Here is a 20,620-nt window from a genome sequence, read left to right as displayed (position 1 = left end):
TCGTCATTGGTCTCAATAGAACACTCGTGGACGTGACGGTGTATCGACGTCATATTTTATGTTTTTAACATTAGTTTTCTTATTTATATTCTACATAAAATTCAGGTTGTTTATATCGGTGTAAGTGACGTTCCAAAGTTAGAGCTTTGCAGCGTCGTTTTTGAAATGTCAAAAAATAAACGTCGAATCTCCCGTCATGAACTCTAAGATTACAACCGGTTTTGTGGGAGTGGAGAGTCTCGAGCGGGAAAATGGAAACTGGTTGCGTCGAGTGTTTGTTTTGAAGATATTTACAAACTGTGGCGACGTTTAACGTAGTGTTGTGTTTTTAGTTCAATGTTTTAATCAAGGAACACTTATAAGTAATGCTGCTGTACGTTGGCGGTATAACTAGCAGGTTTAGCCGGATTTAGGGCTGCAACCGTTAGAACTACAGTAAAAGCTTCATGATGAAGCACGACTCTTTCTCCAGATGCAAGGACAGAGGTACTCGGCTGTTTGTGTGACTTTAGTTTGAATAACACTTTAGTTAGCTATTTTTTTTTGTAAAAATATTCTTTGAAAATAAGGATATGAAAACTTTAGGAAAGTTCCGTGCTTGTGCTGTTCCGTTTATACACTGAGTATGTAACTGTTGTGTAACATATTGTTTATAACAGTCTAACTGTACTATATTGATCTTCACAGATTCAAAACTGGACGGACATAATAGTACATCATCTAAAAGCAAAGTTAAACTCACATGTGATGCTCTTCAGAACAAACCTTTTAAAGGGAGAATATTTTACCTGGATCTGCCATGGAATATGAAAACACAGCTCTTGGAAAATGACATTAAAACTCTTGGTGGTGTAAGTGCAGTTCATTGTTTTTTGTCTGAAATGTCATAATATGTCACCACTAAGGATGTTGTTGCAAAATATAAATCTTTTCATATACAGGAAGAGAATGCCCTTTAAATCAATAAAACTAGACAGCTGTCTCTTTAAAAATGTGAGTGAGTTTATCAGCAGAATTGCTAGTTTAATGTGTTTACTTCTCCTGATGCAACTTCTGCTTCGTTTAAACAGTGTATTAGATGTTTATATCTGGTTCTGGGTAAAAATGAAGTGATAACAGTCTGAAACCTAAAATTTACTCACCCTCAATGCATTCAAGAGTGTTTCATCAGAACGGATTTTGAGAAATTTAGCATTACTTCACTTGCTCACCAGTGGATCCTCTGCAGTAAATGGATGCCATCAGAATGACAGCTCAAACAGTTGATAAAAACATCACAGTAATTTGCACAACTCCTGTTGTTTAAATTTCTCCAAATCTGTTTTGATGGAGGAACAAACTCTTCTACATTGTGGATGGCCTGAAGCTGAGTTAATGCACAATGTAATCACAGATGTAGTAACCCTCTTGTATGTTCTTCTCATCAGACAGTGGAAAAGTTCTTCAGTAAGGACATCAAGTATCTTGTGTCTAGTAAGCCGGAAGCTCGTTATGCCCAGCGTCTCCTGCCAGACTCTCCTGCGCCCAGTCCGGATTCAGGCGTCAGCTCTCCTCATCCCAGCAGCAGGAGGGAAAGCCGTGGGCACAGGGGCAGCTCTCAGGGAGTCTCGGAAACGGTTAGTCAGGATGCTTTTTATTTGTTGTTCTCAACTTCATTGCTAAAGGTATTGTTTCTGGGTTCCCTAAGTCAAAAAAAAAAAAAAAAAAAAAGTATTCATTTTTAGTACACAGATAAATATATTAACCTATCCCCTTTAAAATACCATGAGGGTCAGAATGGTATACTTAAAAAAACAAAAAAAACAAAACATATTTAAAATTGTGATTTTACAGGCTTCAATTTTATTAAATGTTTAAAAAGTCTTTAAAATGTCATTGGAATTTATGCAGTTAATATTTTTATATTTATGCTGAACTAAATTTTAAAGTGGAGTGCCTTATAGCAACACACAAACACAGTGGTCCAGTAATACTGATGTAATGTCACATGTGTACATTACCAGTCAAAAGTTTTTGGACAGAAAGATTTTCATTATTATTTTTTTAAAGAATTCTCTTCTGCTCACCAAACCTGCACTAATTTGATCCAAAGTACAGAAAAACAGTAAAATTTTGAAATATTTTCACTGTATAAAATAACTGTTTTCTATCTGAATATATTTTAAAATGTAATTTATTCCTGTGATTTCAAAGCTGAATTTCTACCGTCATTACACCAGTCACATGATCCTTCAGAAACCATTCTAATATTCTGTTATACTGTTAAAAAAATCTTCTTCTTCTTCTTCTTATGCTGAAAACAGCTGAATAGATTTTTTTTAGGTTTCTTTGATGAATAGAAAGTTTCAACAACATTTATCTGAAATAGAAATCTTTTGTAACATTATAAATGTTTTTCAGTCTTTCAATGTTGATCAATTTGAAGCATGCTTCTATAATTTCAGATAAATCCTGATCTTTGGATATTTCTATTCATCAAAGAATCCTGAAAAAAATGTACTCAACTATTTTAAATATTGATAATAATAATAATAATAATAAAGTATGTTTCTTGAACAGCAAATGAGCATATTAAAATGATTTTTGAAGAATCATGTGACACTGAAAACTGGAGTAATGATGCTGAAAATTTAGCTTTGGTCACAGGAATAAATTACATTTTTAAATATTCAAATAGAAAGCAGTTATTTTAAATAGTAAAAATATTTCCCAATATTAATGCTTTTTTTCTGTATTTTAGATCAAATAAATGCAGGTTTGGTACGCAGAAGAGAATTCTTCAAAAAAACATTAAAAATCTTACTGTTCAAAAACTTTCGACTGGTAATCTATTTTCCTGAATGGTTTACAATGACTTTAAACACATCTCAACCAATCCTAAGCAGGGACTGTAACCGTTTCATAAAGTCTTATTAATGTAATATATATTGAACATTTTTTCAATATCAAGAGTTAATATGCTCTTGTATTCTTGGAAACCATGTTTGTGTGTGTGTGTTTTTAATTTTTAATTTTTAATTTTTTGATGATAAAAAAGTGTAAAATGTTAGCATTTATTTGAAAAAGTTTTTTAGTTTTTTTAATTATTTTTTTTAGTTTTTTTTTTTAGTTTTTAAAAAAAAAAGGAAAATGCAAATATCGTTGCTGTCATTTTTGGTCAATTTAAAGGAATAGTTTACCACAAAAAAAAAAATGTCATTAATTACTCACCCTCATGTCGTTCCAAAGCCGTAAAACCTCAGTTCATCTTCGGAACAAAAATTTAAATATTTTTGATTCGAGAGCTTTCTGACCCTGCATTGACAGCAAGGGTACAACCACGGTCAAGGCACAGAAACGTAGTGAGACATTGTTAAAATAATCCATGTGACATCAGTGATTCAACTGTAATTTTCTGAAGCTACAAGGATACTTTTTATAATGACTTTATTCTGTGATTTATTCTCTCCTGGGACAGTCTAATGAACCACTGATGTCACACAGACTATTTTAATCATGTCCTTACTGTGTTTCTGTGTCCTGACTGTGGTACCCTTGCTGTCTATTGAGGGTCAGAACCTTATTTTGTGTTCCAAAGATGCACGATCTTATGGGTTTGCAACGACATGAGGATGCGTAATGCATCCTTGCTGAATAAAAGTATTCATTTCTTAAAAAAAAAAAAAAAAAAAGTATTAATCCAAAACGTTTTCTGGAAAAACACTGACATGTTTGTCTTGTGCTGGAATTTCATAGGCGGCTGTAAGTCGAGGCAAATCGCTTGTGGAGAGAGTCGTTAAGGAGCAGGTTAGTCAATCTTTGTTCAGTCAGATCTGTTTGTGAATGAACTCTGCAGCAGGCTTGAGTAGTTTATCAGTGCTCTGGTTTGCTGCTCTGTTTTAGGAACGTGTTCAGATCAATGGAATCTTGGCAAATGCTGTGGAATGGGGGGTCAAAGTCCTGCATGTTGACGGTATTATCTTTAGCATTCTTATTAATAATTGTGTTAAAGAAGTAAGATGTGGTTTCAGTATTACATGGTCTTTTATGGTTGACTTCCAAACAGATGTTATTTCATATGTTGACAAGAAGAAATCAAAAATCATTGCCATGAACGCAGCTAATCCAGTGGCAAAAGGAGCTGTGAGTAGTTTTATGTTCATAGTACATTTTACTATTTATTATTATTATTATTTTTTTAATAAAAACCAAATGTACAAGTTTAAAAATGAACCATTGAAAAACCATACTGTTCAACCACTTTTCTAAATATTAGGTTTAGTAAACAATTATAAAGCTTCATTTATATTACAAGGCTTATGTGGAATCTGCACAAGTTTTCACAGCTTTTACTACCCTGATTGTGTTGAAAGCTGCATAAGATTCTGTGCAGGGCTGCATATAATTCTGTTATTTCTGTATATATTCAGTTTATCACTCTTCGTTTTTAGGCCAGCAATCAGCACACAGAGAAAAATGCATATCACAGACACAATGGTAAGTAGATGGTAAAGAGCCTTTTTAATTTGTTTCATCTTCCAGTTGAAAAATGTTAGTTAACAAATTTATAGCCACCTTTAGTTGATTTTGTTCAAATGTTCTCATTTCCAGCTGGAAGAATTCGTCGGCCATTTGTGAAAGTAGAAGACTCAAGCAGGTGCACTTCCTTTGTTGATTTTGTTTGTTTGTTTGTTTTTACCTTTTAATGTTACTTGTTGGGGGTGTCATGATAAATTGATTTTGTTTTTTTCCAAATGCATCGCAATTCTCTCTTGAATCAATTCTGAGCTTAGTTTTTAACAGCAGATGGCACTACGTGCTTTAGTAACAGCCATATTCTGCTTGCTTCCAGTTCCTTACACACACACACCACCTATGATTAAAATAATCATTCAAAAAGTCACAGTGTGCACAGTTAGCTTTGTTTATTAGTCTCGCATCATAAAAGCATAAAAGTCGAGTGCAGGTACATTTAACCACTTAAATTACTCAGCTGAACACATAAGCATTCTTCTTTATGAGTGTGCGGTTAAAAACTAGCCTAGATTGTCATTTGCTGTTAAAAACTAAGCTCCAAATCGATTCCAGAGAGTATCACGAGGCATTCGGGAAACGCCGAATTGATCTACAAATAGATTTAATGTGACACCCCTACTACTTGTCCAGTTTAATAAGTCTATGATGTTTTTGCAGGCATTATCGTCCCATCTACCTTCCCCTGTCCAACATGCCTGTGTGCAACCTTCAGTCTCTTCCTCCCTGCAGTCCGTTTCTGGTGGATGACCATGGAAAGGATGATCTAAAGAAAAGACAGAAAGAGCAAAGGTACAATGAGAATCAGCAGCATCTTTTTGTAATGTGGTCATTTTTTTTTTTAGATTTTCTGTGGTGTGAATGAGAATTTGTGTTTTGCTTCAGGTCTGGAGGGGAACGAGGAGCTCGAGGAAAGAAAGAGAGGCGCAGAGGACATGAAGGGAGAGAAAAGAGGAAAGGAGGGTACTGTGAATGCTGTGAGGTCAAATTCGACAACCTAAAGGCGGTACGTGTTGGAAGTCCACTGAAGTTTAAATGAACACTTTGCATATGCTGTTTCTCATCTGAAAAAAAGACAGTAATTATACATTTTGGGCTGAACCAGGATTTGCGTAAAATGCATGACATTTGTGCTCACCTGTTCTGACCTTCTGACCACCAGCACCTGGAGAGCAAACAGCATCAGGCTTTCTCTAAAAGTGAGGTGTACGCAGTCGTGGATCGAGTCACTGCGGGACTGACCTGCGACCTTATGAACGTTGGCACGCACTGCAGAAGGTACAAACATGTAATTTAAAAAATTGCAGTTGAAGTCAAAAGTTTACATACACCTTGCAGAATCTATAGAATGTTAATTATTTTACCAAAATAAGAGGGATTATTATATAAGAGGGTTATTTTATATTTAATACTGACCTGAATAAGATATTTCACATGATTACACAAAGATGATTACATATAGTCCCCAAGAGAAAATAAGTTGAATTTTAAAAATGACCCCGTTCAAAAGTTTGATTATTAATAAACTTAAAGTTCAATTGCCCTCTATTCTTCAGAAAAATCCTTCAGGTCACATAAATTGCTTTTTCAGCATTTTGTGTATTTGAACCATTTCCATTAATGACTGTATGGTTTTGAAATCCATCTTTTTACACTGAGGATAACTGAGGGACTCATATGCAACTATTACAGAAGGTTCAAATGCTCACTCATGCTCTAGAAGGAAGAACGATGCATTAAAGGAGAAGTCCACTTCCAAAACAAAGATTCACATATAATGTACTCACCCCCTTGTCATCCAAGATGTTAATGTCTTTCTTTCTTCAGCCGTAAAGAAATTATGGTTTTTGAGGAAAACATTATATGGAGCATTTTTTCTCCATATAATGGACTGGTATGGTGCCTCGATTTTGAACTTCCAAAAGGAATAAAATAAAATAACCGATCGTTTCGCTAGATAAGACCCTTCTTTCTCAGCTGGGATCATTTACGATCGCATTTGGGATCGTTTGAAGCCGCATTTAAACTGCATTTTGGAAGTTCAAAATCGGGGCACCATAGCAGTCCATTATATGGAGAAAAATGCAGAAATGTTTTCCTCAAAAAAACAATTTCTTTAAGACTGAAGAAAGACAGACATGAACATCTTGGATGACAAAGGGGTGAGTAAATTATTTGTAAATTGTTGTTCTGGAAGTGGATTTCTCCTTTAAGAGTCAGGGGTGTAAACTTTTAAACGGAATGAGGATGTGTACATTATTCTCATTTTGCCTAAATATCATATTTTTTTTATTATTTAGTAGTGCCCTTCAGAAGCTACAGAAGACAAAATATTTAAATTTACCCTGATCTTCAAATTTAAAAAGTGTTCACCCTCCTGGTTCTTTATGCATTGTGTTTCCTTCTGGACCATCAGTGAGCGTTTCAACCTTCTGTAATAGTTACATATGAGTCCTTCAGTTGTCCTCAGTGTGAAAAGATGGATCTCAAAATCATGCAGTCATTTTTGAAAAGGGTTCAAATACACAAAAATGTTTTGTGGGACCTGAAGGATTTTTCTGAAGAACAGCAGGCAATTTAACTGTTCAGGACAAAGAAGGGACTAATGAACAACTATCACAAAAAAAAAAAAACAGCTGTGGATCATTCAAGTAACAACACAGTATTAAGAATAAACTTTTGAATGGGGTAATTTTTAAAAATTCAACTATTATTTTCTCTTGTAGACTATATGTAAACATCTTTTATGTGAAATCTTATTCAGGTAATTATTAAACTAAAAAAACAGGAATTTTGTATGGACCCTTTTTATTTTGATAAAATAATTAACATTTTGCAGATTCTGCAAGGTGTATGTCAACTTTTGACCTCAACTGTATATATTTTCTTATCGTTTTTTTACTGGCCTTATGACAGCACAATGTCAATGTGTCTCTACCATAGGGTGAAATGCAGTACATCAATGCCTGTTTTGTTTGCTGGAGCCATGTTGCCAGTAAATGAAGATGTGGGATCTGCAAAAGGTGGTTGGAAACAGGAAAACGAGGGGTCTTTGCTTTGGAGTTCTACAGCAAAGCAGCCTTTCTCAGAACAGACTGGAGAAAAACCTCTGTTGGTTCGTAAGCGCAGCAGGGGCCAGTGTGAATTCCCTCGGAGCAACAGCTTGTTCGACCAGTCTGATGTTCCGGAGAAGTCCCAATCTAAGCGTGGATCCTTTGAGTGGGAATTCCACTCGCGGAAATCTGAAGGTGCATCTTTTCTCAGCAGAGAGCAGAACTGTGACTCTAATGCACTTGAATGCAGGACAGACCGACAAACCAGGACAAACCCTGACATGGACACAGCTCAACAGTTCAGTGAAAGAAACCGAGAATCATTCACAGGAATTGAGTGCCTTAGGACTAACTGCTGGGAAGTTTATTTGCAAAGTATGCCAGAAAATCAAGTTGAAAATTCAGCTCTTTGGCCTTTAGCCAACACAGAACCTGAAGCGGACCTTGACACCCCCACTAATTCACTGCAACGGAAGGTTCGGAACGTCAGATCCAGAAGAAGAAAGCAAGCACCAGCCTTGCACATCGAATCCAGTAGAGAGAGAGAATCATTGAGCTCTCTTTCACCTGTTAAACCTGTACAGGAGTGTGAAAACCCACCTGCTTCTCTCCTGGACCTGTGGCAGCTCTTTCAGTCCAGTGACAATATGGATGAAGACTTTAAGGGTTTTTGAGATGAGCAGAGGTATTCAACACCTGTTGTAAAGTTATTACTTTGCCAAATAATATATATTAATAAATCAGTTTTCTTTCGTTAATATGATGGAAAATGGTGTTCTCACCATACAGACTTTAAAAGAAAACTTATAGACTGGAAAAACACCTGACTTTATACAAGAAAAAAGAGTGGTGATGCACCGTAAGTATGTAAATTGGGTGTAATTGAATGATATAACAGCATGAGATTTTGAAATTATTTTCTGGTTGTATTAAATTGCAAATATTTTTTACAATGGTTTAAGTATTGTTTTTTCTTTCGTTTTGTATTCGTTTTAGTTATCCATCTTATTTTTTTAACGTGGAAGTAAGCCTATGGGCAAGACTTCTGTTTCTATATCCACTGTATGGAAATAATGAGAAGAATAACAATGTGCACTAACTGGTTAAACTGTTTGCACTACAAACCAGTGTGCTCATAATTAAGATAACACATTAAAATAATATGGTAAGACACCAATTTGCAATATCAAGCAGCAAAACAAGCTGTTATATACAGCTAAAAATAACTGGACACAGATGAGACCGGTGAAAAAGGTGGATTAGCACAAGCGTTGGCAAAAAATATATATATATAATTTTAGAAATCGTCTGATTTGCCATGGGTTTCTGTGGGGTGCTCTGGGGTGTATTCACAATGTCTGTATGAGAAAAGCTCTTTCCACTATCTTCAGTGTTTCAAGACTTCAGCCCAATTAACATTGTATATACAATGCTGTTCAAATGTTCGAGGTCAGTATGGTTTTTAAGAAATTAATACATTTATTTAGCAAGGATGCATTAAATTGATCACATGTAACAGGAAAGAGATTTTTTTGTAATATTAAGCAGCTCAGCTGTTTTTAACATTAATCATAAAATTTCTTGAGCAACTAATTAGAATGATTTCTGGAGGATCATGTGACACCAGAGTATCACAGCAATGAAATATATTTCAAGTTCACTATTATGAATTTTAACATGTAAACACAATGTTAATTTTAATTAAATGTAGCCTTGGTGAGCATAGGAAACTTTTTTTTCAAAAACATTACAATTTTTACCAACCCCAAACTTTTAAAGTAGTCAAATTAACCACTTTTGTATATGGCATATAGGGAGCTAGGTAGTAACTGATTACATGTTAATTACATGGATTACATAATATTTGCAGTTCTCTGATGTTGGTTAATGGTCACATGGCATGCAGGCATTTTAATTTAACATTTTTATGATTTAACTAATTATTAGCTTTTCATTAAACTTACAAACTTGCCACACTTTCTTTACAAACTCTAGTTTGGGAAAACTTGACAATGTAGTGTTTACTACCCTTCCTGTTGTTAATTGCAGCGAATTGGAATATATTTTCATACTTTTTCTATTTTTATGTCAATTTAGTAAAAGATTGTCCTGTTTAAATTAGAGCTGTCAAACAATTAATCGTGATTAACTGCATCCAAAGTAAATGTTTGTTTACATACTATATATATATGTATTTATTTATTAGGGGTGTAACGATACATGTATTCGTACCGTCACGGTACAGACATCTCGGTTCGGTGCATGGAGCCTTACAACGAATACAGGCAATTCCCCCCAATCCAGAAGGGGTAATGCAACGCTATTTGATAACCGCCGGCAGAAGAACAGCGGTGAGTTGCGCAGTTGAAAACAAAGTCCACTACGCAGTGATCGTGCTGATTCTGAACGCGTCTCTCACCGACAAAGGAGTATAACGTTACTTTAAAGGCTTGCGTATTCACGGTTTGCTAAATGGAGCTTTGTGCTCGTGTATCGTACCTATTTCATTCAGCACAAATCCAAATATTCCATAATATTTCCATATTTGCGATGTATCAAAATGCTAAACTATTATTTAGTATGTAAATTATTGGCTTTGTACTTCAGTCGCGTTCTAACGTTGAAACAATGAGGCGGGTGCGTTTGGTTCACTGTATTTCATTTTGATAAAGTACCAACTGTACTGTCAAGTTAGCAATGCTGGAAGCCTGGAACTGAAATATGTTATGTGTGTGTGTGTGCACCGGCTAAATTAAATATATTTACAAGTATTAGTAATATATACAAGTATTTATTCCTTGTATGTATACATGTACTGCATTTTATATATGTAACATTATAATTAGATATAATATTTAGTATTTTCACATCTAGGTGAAATTTTTTTTTTTTTAATTTGTACTACTGTCTGTTCAAAATAAATGAAAAGAAACTTAGCATAGCAAGCAGTAGATTTGTTGTTTTTTTCCTGTTGTACCAAAATCGTATCGAACCGTGACCCCCAAATGGTGACATCTGTGTACCGTTACACCCTTAATATTTATACTTGTATATAATTTTATATATTTTATAAATAAATATAAATATTTTATATATAAATCTAACATATTATTCCGTAATATATACATGTATGTGTGTATTTATATGTACATGATAAATATACACAGTACACACACATATAGTATGTAAACATACCCTTTTATTTTGGATGCAATTAATCGTGAATTGTTTAACAGCACAACTTAAAATCAATATGGTAAATGTAAAATGTAATTTACTCTAAAAAATCTAATCTAAATCTAAAAAGTAATCTAAATATAATCAAGTAATCTGGTTACCAGATTATCTAAAATTTGTAATGTAATAGATTATGTTATGAACTACAATTTTTAAGTAATTTGTAATCAGTAATGGTAAATTTCAAAGTAATCTTTCCAGCTCTGTTCTTAAATTATGTTATCCACCTTTTTCTTTTTTCAATTCAATTCAATTCAAATTTATTTGTATAGCGCTGTTCACGATACATACTTTATCATCTGAAGTCCTCTGTGGGGTTGGCATCATCTCTTCTCAAGTGTTCTGGATCCACACTGGAGCTTGTGAATTCCTAGTTACCACGCGATGTCAATCCCATGGCAAAAACAGAGAACAAATAGGAACATAATTAGCGTAGCTGCTGTTCAAACTAAGAAAAGAAAGATTTGTTAAACCAGAGCTAAAAGATTAATAATGAACATTTGATCGGACATAACTGCAGGAAAAGTTTATGAGATGCATTATTTGAATGCTTGGCTAAAAAGATGTGTCTTTAATCTAGATTTAAACAGAGAGAGTGTGTCTGAACCCCGAACGTTATCAGGAAGGCTGTTCCAGAGTTTGGGTGCCAAATGTGAAAAAGCTCTACCTCCTTTAGTGGACTTTGCTATCCTAGGTACTAGCAACAGTCCAGAGTTTTTCTTCATGTAATAAGAGTGGCCTCGGCCATTTGTAAATTTCATGGGTCTGGCTATGCGTCCTGATATTTTTAGCTGTACAAAAAGCTTGTTTTGCTGCTTGATATTGCAAATTGGTGTCTTGCCAACGTTGTTATTATTCTCGTTATTTCCCTATAGCGGATAATGAACCGGAAGTCAGTTTATTTTGTTACTTTACGCAAATTGATACTGTGAACTTAGCAGCCAGCACAATATGTTTTGTTTAATGATTACTTTTTTGCTTTTTTCTGGTTCATCTAAACACTATAAATGTATTATTTAGTACTACTTTGTAAAACATTTACATATCAACCACTGTGTTTTACTGTTTTTCTGTTCCACACGGGATCGGTTCTGTTTGGCGCAGAAGGTGACAGCAGGTGGAGCGCGCTCGTCTCCGCTCTTTTGCGCGCTCACTACACTACCCGTCATCCCGCGTGCGGCTCGCTCATGTATATTTATGAGGCGTTTCTGCAGTGAGGCGGCTGGATATTATTGATGTCTTGCTGAGGAGGTGGTGGCTTCTGCTCGGTGAAGAAAAAAGCTCCTGATTTTAGTTTTCCAGAACGCACCCGCCTTCGCTTGCGCAAACCCGCGTCTCGATGCAGAGGCTGGTCGCGCGTCCCTGATGGCAGCCAGCGCGCAAGAAGATGTGTGTGCGCCCGAAAATCGGGTTTAACTTGGGATTTAACTCGTGTGTCGTATAATTTGGGATATATATGATTAACCGCGATTTTGTGAACCGAATGGATGCGGGAATGATGCCTCACCGTGTCGGGATTTCCTTCCTGTGCCTCTTTGTAGCGGTGATGAGCTCTGTGGTACATACCAGCATCTCGCTGCCTCATGACGGTAAGGGTGTATTTTTATACATTTGATAATGAAACTAAATAATTACGGCGTGTTTTTACCATATTACTGTCGTGTTTTACTCTCACCGCATTCGTTTCAAATGATGTAAACAACTATAATATGTATGTAACGGCAAACCTGAGGCGTGATTTATCATTATCTATCGTTTCTAAACAGAATATCATGTCCAATTTCATACATATAACTCGAAAATCTATAGGTGTTAAAAATATACCGCCGTGTTTTTGTTATTCTAGGAGACGCCTTGGTAAAGACGAGGGCTCGGCGTGATGACGCCAGGTTCCTCGGGAGAGAGAACACGGTACCGGTCCGGTTAGCTTACCGAATGGATGGAGACAGCCAGGCCGCTTATGATGTTCTTAACACACGGGTCCGAATGAGCTCTGACAGTAAACAGGTGTGTATTTTTCATCTCATGTTCGGATGTCATCTCTGTGTCACAAGGATGCTCTCTCCTCCCGTTGCCATTGGAGACACGCTGCTCTTCGAATGATGTTTATGTTTTTCTCTTTTACACTCCTTCCGACTCTTATAGTCTGACTCTGGGTGGTCTGAAAGCGCTGTGAAGTTAATTCCAGTCATTTAAGGGTGATCTAATGAAGCAAAACAGCACATTTCACCGGAAGATGCTGCTGATGCTTAGGCCTCCTGAGGCATTTCGAGGCATCACAGCTTTGGAAACACAAAGGACACAGAAAGAACAAATGAGCTGCTCATGTGTTAGAGTATTATCAGCGTAAATAAATATTGCGTTGTTCTTTTTTACGTTATTATATTTAACAGAAATACCAAAGAATGATAAATGACATAACTCCATCTATTATTCAGCAAAACACTGAATCAGGGACTCAAAACCTGCGCCATGATGATAAAAGGAAAACAATAAACTGGCAAATGTACTTTGTATTTGGTTTCTCCATTGAGCGTGTAATGCTATTAGAGGTTTATGGACATGCCGTTTCTTTTGTTCTTTTTTTGCCTGGTTTGAAAGATAATGCATAAGACGCTTTGAGTGAGCTATCACATTAATTCATGAATAAAAATAAAATTGATATATTTAACCAGTAAAAAGTTTTTAGATTTCAAGAAAGAAGCTGCATTTATTTGATCAAAACTACAGTAAAATCAGTTATATTTTGAAATATTATTACTATTTAAAATTACTAAAATGACTCAAATTAATTTGTATTTAAATAAAATGTTATATGTGACCCTGGACCACAAAATCAGGCATATAGCACAGGTATATTTGTAGCAATAGCCAACAATACATTGTATCGATTTTTCTTTTATGCCAAACATCATTAGGATATTAAATAAAGATCATGTTTCATGAAGATATTTTGCAAATTTCCTACCGTAAATATATCTAAACTTAATTTTTGATTAGTAATATGCATTACTAAGGACTTCATTTGGACAACTTTAAAGGCGATTTTCTCAATATTTTGATTTTTTTGCACACTCAGATTCCAGATTTTCAAATAGTTGTATCTCAGCCAAATATTGTCTTATCCTAACAAACCAATGAAAAGCTTATTTATTCAGCTTTCAGATGATGTAGAAATTTCAATTTAAAAAATTGACCCTTATGACTGGTTTTGTGGTCCAGGGCAACATATATTCAGTTGAATTTTAAGCAGCCATTACTTCATTACAGCTTCACATGATCCTTCAGAAATGTTAATATGCTGATTAGAATGATTTTTGAGCACAAGCTCAAAATCTCTAAGTGTTTTTGTCCATCCTGACTGCTCAGGTACTTTATTGCTCATACTTTGCATGACTGAATAATTCTCAAAGGCATAAATATGCAATCGCTCGTGGCCTTGTTACTGTAACGAGTCTCTTTGACCGGTTAGAATGACTGTACATGTGTCCCGACGTCGCTGTTTTGTGCTTCAGGCTGTGTGTGCACGTGTACGGCTTAACCCTTTGTCTGACGTGCAGCTGAGCTCTGTATAATTCAAGCGAAGGCTTTTTCATCATGCCTTTGCATAGTATTGATTTAATCATTGTGGTGTTATTTATGGTGCTAGATTAGAAGCATATGCCAATGAAATATGTTTTTACATTAATACGTTCAACCACAGTCATTCAGGTCTGTTTTTAGCTCCACGTTTGGCTTACAATTAAATCTTTTTGAAGACTGAAGACAGTTATTTATAGATACTCACTGATGCCTGAAAAAACAAACAAAGAGGAGCTTGCTAATTTTAGATCTTCTTTATTTAACACAAAACGTAGATCAGAAGTTGAGCAGTTTAAAACGATAATATGATGAAACGGCAATCGATGATGCCAAAGGCATAATGGGAAGAAAGCTGCAGCCTTCTCATCTTACACAGTTTCTAGAAAACACTCTGAATCTCTTTATTAGATTTGTGTGTTATTGTGCATCTTGTTTAGACGTGACGCACAAATACACACTCATCCGAGGGGCAGTAGATGGATGTGGGTGTGTCTCGGGGAGGGTAGCTTCATTCAGGGGGTCACTGATGGGTGAAGTGTAGAGGTTCTCCCCCTCTGTATTTCTTCCACCCCTTCGTTCTCCTTCTATTTTATTGATAAGTAGACTGGTTTAGGGAGAGGTGTGTTCCCTTGGGGGTGTTAGACTCCCCTCACCTCCCTCGTATGCTTCTATTTCTGCCCTCTCTGCCCTCCCTCACACACACACATCCACTCACAAGCCTAGAGAACAATGCGCTGCAACCCAAAAGCTTCGCTTTCCCCTGAGGGGGTGTTATACGGCCCTGGCCATATGGGCCCCAAGCAGGCAGTGAATTAACCATCAGCGAACACACACACACACCCACACAGCCACCAGTCCTGCACATCAAAGTGTACCCGTGATGAATTAAAAAAAAGCAATTAGCGCATCTAATTTTACTTCTCTCTCCCGACACACCAAATATGTTCTAATTTTTACAGTTTTTATTGTCTCAGCTCATGTGTGGCTATTTGAAATTTTCCTTTTAAAATAAATATGCACTTTTAATTTGCAAGAATGCATTAAATTGATCGTGAAGTGACTGTAAAGACATTTATACTTTTAGTTTCTACTTCAAATAAATGTTTTTAATAAGTTTCTGTTCAAAGAATCCTAAAAAAACAATGTATGATGGATTCCACAAAGGTATTAAGCAGCACAGTTGTTTTTAGCACTGATAATAAGAAATATTTCTTGAGTGCAAATCTGAATATTAGAAAGATTTCTGAAGGATCATGTGATGCTAGCTATACTACCAGTCAAAAGTTTTTGAACAGTTTTGATCTTTAATGTTTTTTTTTTTTTTTTTTAAAGAAGTCTCTTCTGATCCCCAAGTCTGCATTTATTTGATTCCAAATACAGCAAAAGCAGTAATATTGCAAAATATTTTTGCTATTTAAAATAACTGCTTTCTATTTGAATATATTTTAAAATGTAATTTATTTCTGTGATCAAACCTAAAATTTTCAGTGTCACATGATCCTTCAGAAATCATTCTAATGTGCTGATTTGCTGTTCAAAGATCAGCATTTATCTGAAATTAAAAACTTTTGTAACATTATATACTATACCATTCAAAAGCTTTTTTGGGGGGGGAAAGAAATTATAGAAATTAATAGTTTTATTTAGCAAGGATGCTTTAAATTGATCAAATATCATGATAAAGACATTTATAATGTTACAAAAGATTTCAATTTCAGATAAATGCTGTTCTTCTCAACTTTCTATTCATCAAAGAAACCTGAAAAAGTTCTACTCAGCTGTTTTCAACATAATAATAATAAAGGTTTTTTAGAGCAGCAAATCAGAGTATTAGAATCATTTCTGAAGGATCATGTGACTGGAGTAATGATGCTTTGAAATCACAGGAATAAATTGTACTTTAAAATATATTCAAATAGAAAACAGTTATTTTAAGTAGTAAAACAGTTTTACATTTTGTGCTGTACTTTGGATCACATACATGCAGGCTTGGTGAGCAGAAGAGACTTTAAAATATCTTACTGTTCAGAAACTTTTAACTGGTAGTGTACATTTAAATTGGATTGAAAAGGTGATGTTGACCTGAAAGAATCAGATCAATAGGAAAAAAAAAACTATGCATTTAAACACTAAATTACAACTATCTTCTTAATTAGATTCAAAAATGCCTTGACGAAAATGAAACTGTTAGAATCTGAAATTTGGATTGAATTTACTCTGACTGCAGACAGACATGAATGACTGAATATAAACATACTTGCTGAGCACTTACTGAGCTTTTTCCAAAACACTGAATATGTTCTAATTTTACAGTTTTTTTTTTTTTGTGTGGCATCCTAAGAGATGAGAGTGACAAGATATCATCTTGTTTTGTGTCTTTTACAGAACCACATGGCTCAGGCTAGCTTCCAGGTGCAGGCCTTCGGACAGACCTTCATTTTAGACGTGGAGCTGAACCAGTGAGTATATGCTTCCGGGATGTCATGTAGCTATTTGAGTTTGGAAAAGCACTGGAAAAATGCAGTGTGTGTGTTTCTGCAGTGTGTGAGATATGACTAATGCCCATCAGATCTGTTTGCAAAGGGTTTTATGTTGCTGCTGATGGTCTGCATGAGCATAATGGCTGATGATTTTTTTACTGAAGGATTGGGAAAGACCCAACCACTCTATCGATCAAGGCATCTGCCGCGCTCTCTTCCTTTCACTCTCTCTCTCTCTCTCTCTCTCTCTCTCTTTCTCTCTCTCTCTCTTTTCTGTTAGGATTCCCTATATTACATATTGTCTTAATACTTAGACATTACTGTTTGCACTTTATGCCTGTTCTCATTTGACTGGTCCTGTAGTTGCAGTGTTAGCATTTTGTGATTGTTTTTAATTTGAAGCCATAAAGCCATAATGCATTTGCAAATATTATGCTGTCATGAAAACAAGGTCGCATTCCAAACTGAAATGGGAAAAATATATTTTTAAAATTTCTTGCATTTTGTACATTATTTATATTGTGCAATTTAGCACCCGCCCCCCAAATCCTCATTATCGTAATGAGTTTTTTTGTAATTCTCATTACTTTCATGTTTGATTCTCATTCAATTCCCTTGACTGTAATAACGATGAATTTTGTATTTAAATCGGCATTAATTAAAGTATAGAAAATATTGCCATGATGAATAAATACTGAACTATTTTGTACTGTTTCTTGCATGCAATGAGAATTATGCTTCATTACTAATAATTATTTTTTATATAATTAATTTTAAATTATGAAACACTAGATATGAAAATGTCACAATGCAAACAAATCTTTAGCATCCTAAAATAGGCTTAATATTTACAAAAATGTAATTAATTCTTTAAAATTCTGTCAATGAATTCTGTTTCAATCAGCATAAATTAAAGTATAGAAAATATTGCCATGATGAATAAATACTGAACTATTTTGTACTATTTTTCTTGCATGCAATGAGAATAATGCTTCATTACGAATAATTAGTTTTTAAATAATTAATTTTAAATTATGAAACATTAGATATGAAAATGCCAAAATGCAAACAAATCTTTAGCGTCCTATAACAAGCTTGATATTGTATTTGCAAAAAATATAATTAATTCTGTAAAATTAGGTTGATTTTGGGCTAAAATATAACCTGGCATGTTCTTGACAGATTTTATGAGATCCACCCTAGTGCTATAATCAATATTTGTGACCTTGGGCCACAAAACCAGTCATAAGTAGCCCAGGTATATTTGTAGCAACAGCCAAAAATACACTGTATGAGTCAAAATTATAAATTTTTGTTTTATGCCAAAAATCATTAGGATATTTTGCAAATTTTCTACTGTAAATATAATAAAAATAAAAAACTTAATTTCTAAGAACTTCATTTGAACAACTTTAAAGCCAATTTTCTTTCTTTTTTTTTTTTGCACCGTCACATTCTAGATTTTACAGTAGTTGTATCTCGACCAAATATTGTCATATCCTATCAAACCATACATCAATGGAAATCTTATTTATTCAGCTTTCATAAATGCATAAATCTCAATTTCAAAAAATTGACACTTATAACTGGTTTTGTGGTCCAGGGTCGCATTTATCTTTATAGGGTGATTTAGCTGATATTATTTTAAAGTACTCGCTCAAAAATGGAAATATAATTGCTTTATTTCTTATTTTCTTTAGTGCAGATGCTCGTATAAATAATTCCTAAGGGTCTGCACCAGAACTCACAGTCATAAACTTAGTTCTTTCATATTCATCTCATAAATTCAACCCATTAACTCTTACTGTTACAACCACAACTGTCTCTGTACTTTAAACTGGTGCCAGACAGAGTCAGAGTCAGCAGATTTGATCTCATTATAATAATGCATCATGAATATTTCAGTGTTCTCCCTCAGTGTCTGTATTTCTCCTAAAACATCTTGGTGAAGAGGAAATCTTAAGATGCAAATCCCTCTGTGTTTTTGTCAGGCTCTTTGTGAATGGAGTGTGTTTGTGTTGTGCTGTTGGCATTCTAATGCAGTTCTACCTCTGTAAAGGAATCACTTTATTTAAGTATGACATGCAAAAGTGCAGTTAATATTAAAGGACTTTTAGGCCTTCCGGGCAGTCTTTCCCATTTATATCATGTGCAGCTCCAGTGGCGACTTGATAGATTATCTTACACGTGTTTCTACATCCTCAGTTGCTCACGCTGTCTAAATCTATCACTGATGACTTTGCAAATGTATAAACATACACATTATGCTCCAATTTCTAAACAAACTAATTTGGAGCACAGCAACGTGCTCTTCACTGTTGATTTCAGTTAGGGGCGAGAGAAAAAATCGATTCTCCAATACATTGTGACTCTCTCTTTATCAATGCTATGAACACACAAACAAAATTTGACTGCCATCGCACATGTGTGACCCTGGACCACAAAACCATCATAAGTAGCACGGGTATATTTGTAGCAATAACCAACAATTTAAAGTATGGGTCAAAATGATAGATTTTTCTTTTATGCCAAAAATCATTAGGATATTAAGTAAATATCATGTTCCATGAAGATATTTTGTAAATTTCCTTCTTTACGTCTTTGGGTTTGTTTTTTGGGTTTCGCTCATGGATAAATCCAAGTAGGCGATATTTTGGTAAATTGCTTATTTCCAAGATAAAGCATTGAGATTTAAAGGGATAATTCACCAAAAAATGAAAATGATCCCATGACTCACCCTCAAGCCATCCTATATGACTTTCTTCTTTCAGACAAATACAATCGGAGTTATATTAAAAATGTCTTGGCTCCTCCTGTCTTTGTAATCAAGTCAAGTCACCTTTATTTATATACCGCCTTTAACAATACAGAATTGTGACAAGGCGGCTATGTAATGCCAGTGAATGGGTGTTGAGAAAGTTTTGGTTTATAAAGTTTTAAATATGGATATTTCTTTTACACAAACACATTGATTCATTTTAGAAGGCCTTTATTAACCCTTTATTAATTACTTTTTATGATGGATGGATGCACTTTATTGGACTTCGAAATCTCAACACCCATTGACTGCCATTATAAAGCTTTGGAAGAGCCAGAACATTTTAAATGTAACTCTGATTGTATTCATCTGAAAGAAGAAAGTCATATACACCTAGGATGGCTTGAGAGTGAGTAAATCATGGAGTAAATTTCATTTTTTGGTGAACTATCCCTTTAAATTTATTATGGGCTTGTTTCTATTTGCTGATTTTTCCAAGATCAGGCAACACGAATGAGTCAAGACGTACAGTGTTCCTCTAAATATATCATTAACAGCTAGTTGTTCAGTTTGGTTCCATATTCACTGTTTTTCACAAGTTGTCGCAGTGCATCATGGGACTTCATTCTCCACAAAGTTTACATGCAGTGCTGCCTTAGAATTTGCTCAGAGGTTTTCTTAGAAGGCTGCCTACCTTTTTGAATAGTCGACGCGTCAGGAGCGCACCTCTGATACCTTAAAATCCTGTCTGCGTGGGCTGCTCACTAGGTTTTGGATTGGAGCCATTGATACAGGTTATTATATCAGTCAGTGTTCTCTCTCTGTGTCTGCATGTGGCTTGTCTTGTTCAGTACAGGATATTTTCTGCTTTAATGGCTTCTGACTGGATGGATCTGATTGCCTCTGTCCCTTTGAAAAGTGCTGTGTGTGTATATAGCAGAGAAAATCACAAAAGTGTGTGTTGCGCTGTTTAGTTTGTTCTTCTGCGCCCATGGAGA

General features: G+C 35.0%; 2 protein-coding genes and 1 long non-coding RNA gene across 4 annotated transcripts in view; 2 read left to right on the top strand and 1 right to left on the bottom strand.

Annotated features, from left to right (window-relative positions):
- The first annotated feature begins 48 nt into the window (after nt 1-48).
- dbf4 (DBF4 zinc finger) lies at nt 49-8,738 on the top strand. The gene is made up of 12 exons (XM_051132250.1): nt 49-486; nt 688-851; nt 1,428-1,616; nt 3,736-3,786; nt 3,883-3,952; nt 4,046-4,122; nt 4,431-4,476; nt 4,591-4,636; nt 5,173-5,304; nt 5,398-5,518; nt 5,675-5,790; nt 7,456-8,738. The coding sequence occupies exons 1-12, from the start codon at nt 447-449 to the stop codon at nt 8,237-8,239; spliced, it is 1,836 nt and encodes a 611-aa protein (XP_050988207.1). The 5' UTR covers nt 49-446; the 3' UTR covers nt 8,240-8,738.
- LOC127179012 (uncharacterized) lies at nt 5,196-5,746 on the bottom strand. The gene is made up of 3 exons (XR_007829462.1): nt 5,651-5,746; nt 5,510-5,576; nt 5,196-5,278 (listed from the first exon to the last, which is right to left on the bottom strand). It is a non-coding gene; the product is annotated as an uncharacterized LOC127179012 (long non-coding RNA).
- A 3,296-nt stretch (nt 8,739-12,034) lies between the features above and the next one.
- Nucleotides 12,035-20,620, top strand: part of adam22 (ADAM metallopeptidase domain 22) — an 81,504-nt gene continuing 72,918 nt past the window's right edge. The window contains exons 1-3 of one of the 2 annotated variants that reach the window (XM_051132248.1): nt 12,035-12,391; nt 12,649-12,809; nt 16,770-16,843. In XM_051132248.1, coding sequence (XP_050988205.1) covers nt 12,259-12,391; nt 12,649-12,809; nt 16,770-16,843 — 368 coding nt within the window. In that variant the 5' untranslated portion in view covers nt 12,035-12,258. The remainder of the gene's footprint in view (nt 12,392-12,648; nt 12,810-16,769; nt 16,844-20,620) is intronic. The other variant, XM_051132249.1, reaches the window with a different exon arrangement.

The sequence above is a fragment of the Labeo rohita genome, chromosome 16 (genome assembly GCF_022985175.1).
Source record: "Labeo rohita strain BAU-BD-2019 chromosome 16, IGBB_LRoh.1.0, whole genome shotgun sequence".
In the NCBI taxonomy this organism is placed as follows: Eukaryota; Metazoa; Chordata; class Actinopteri; order Cypriniformes; family Cyprinidae; genus Labeo; species Labeo rohita.
This window is presented reverse-complemented; position numbering and strand designations above follow the sequence as displayed.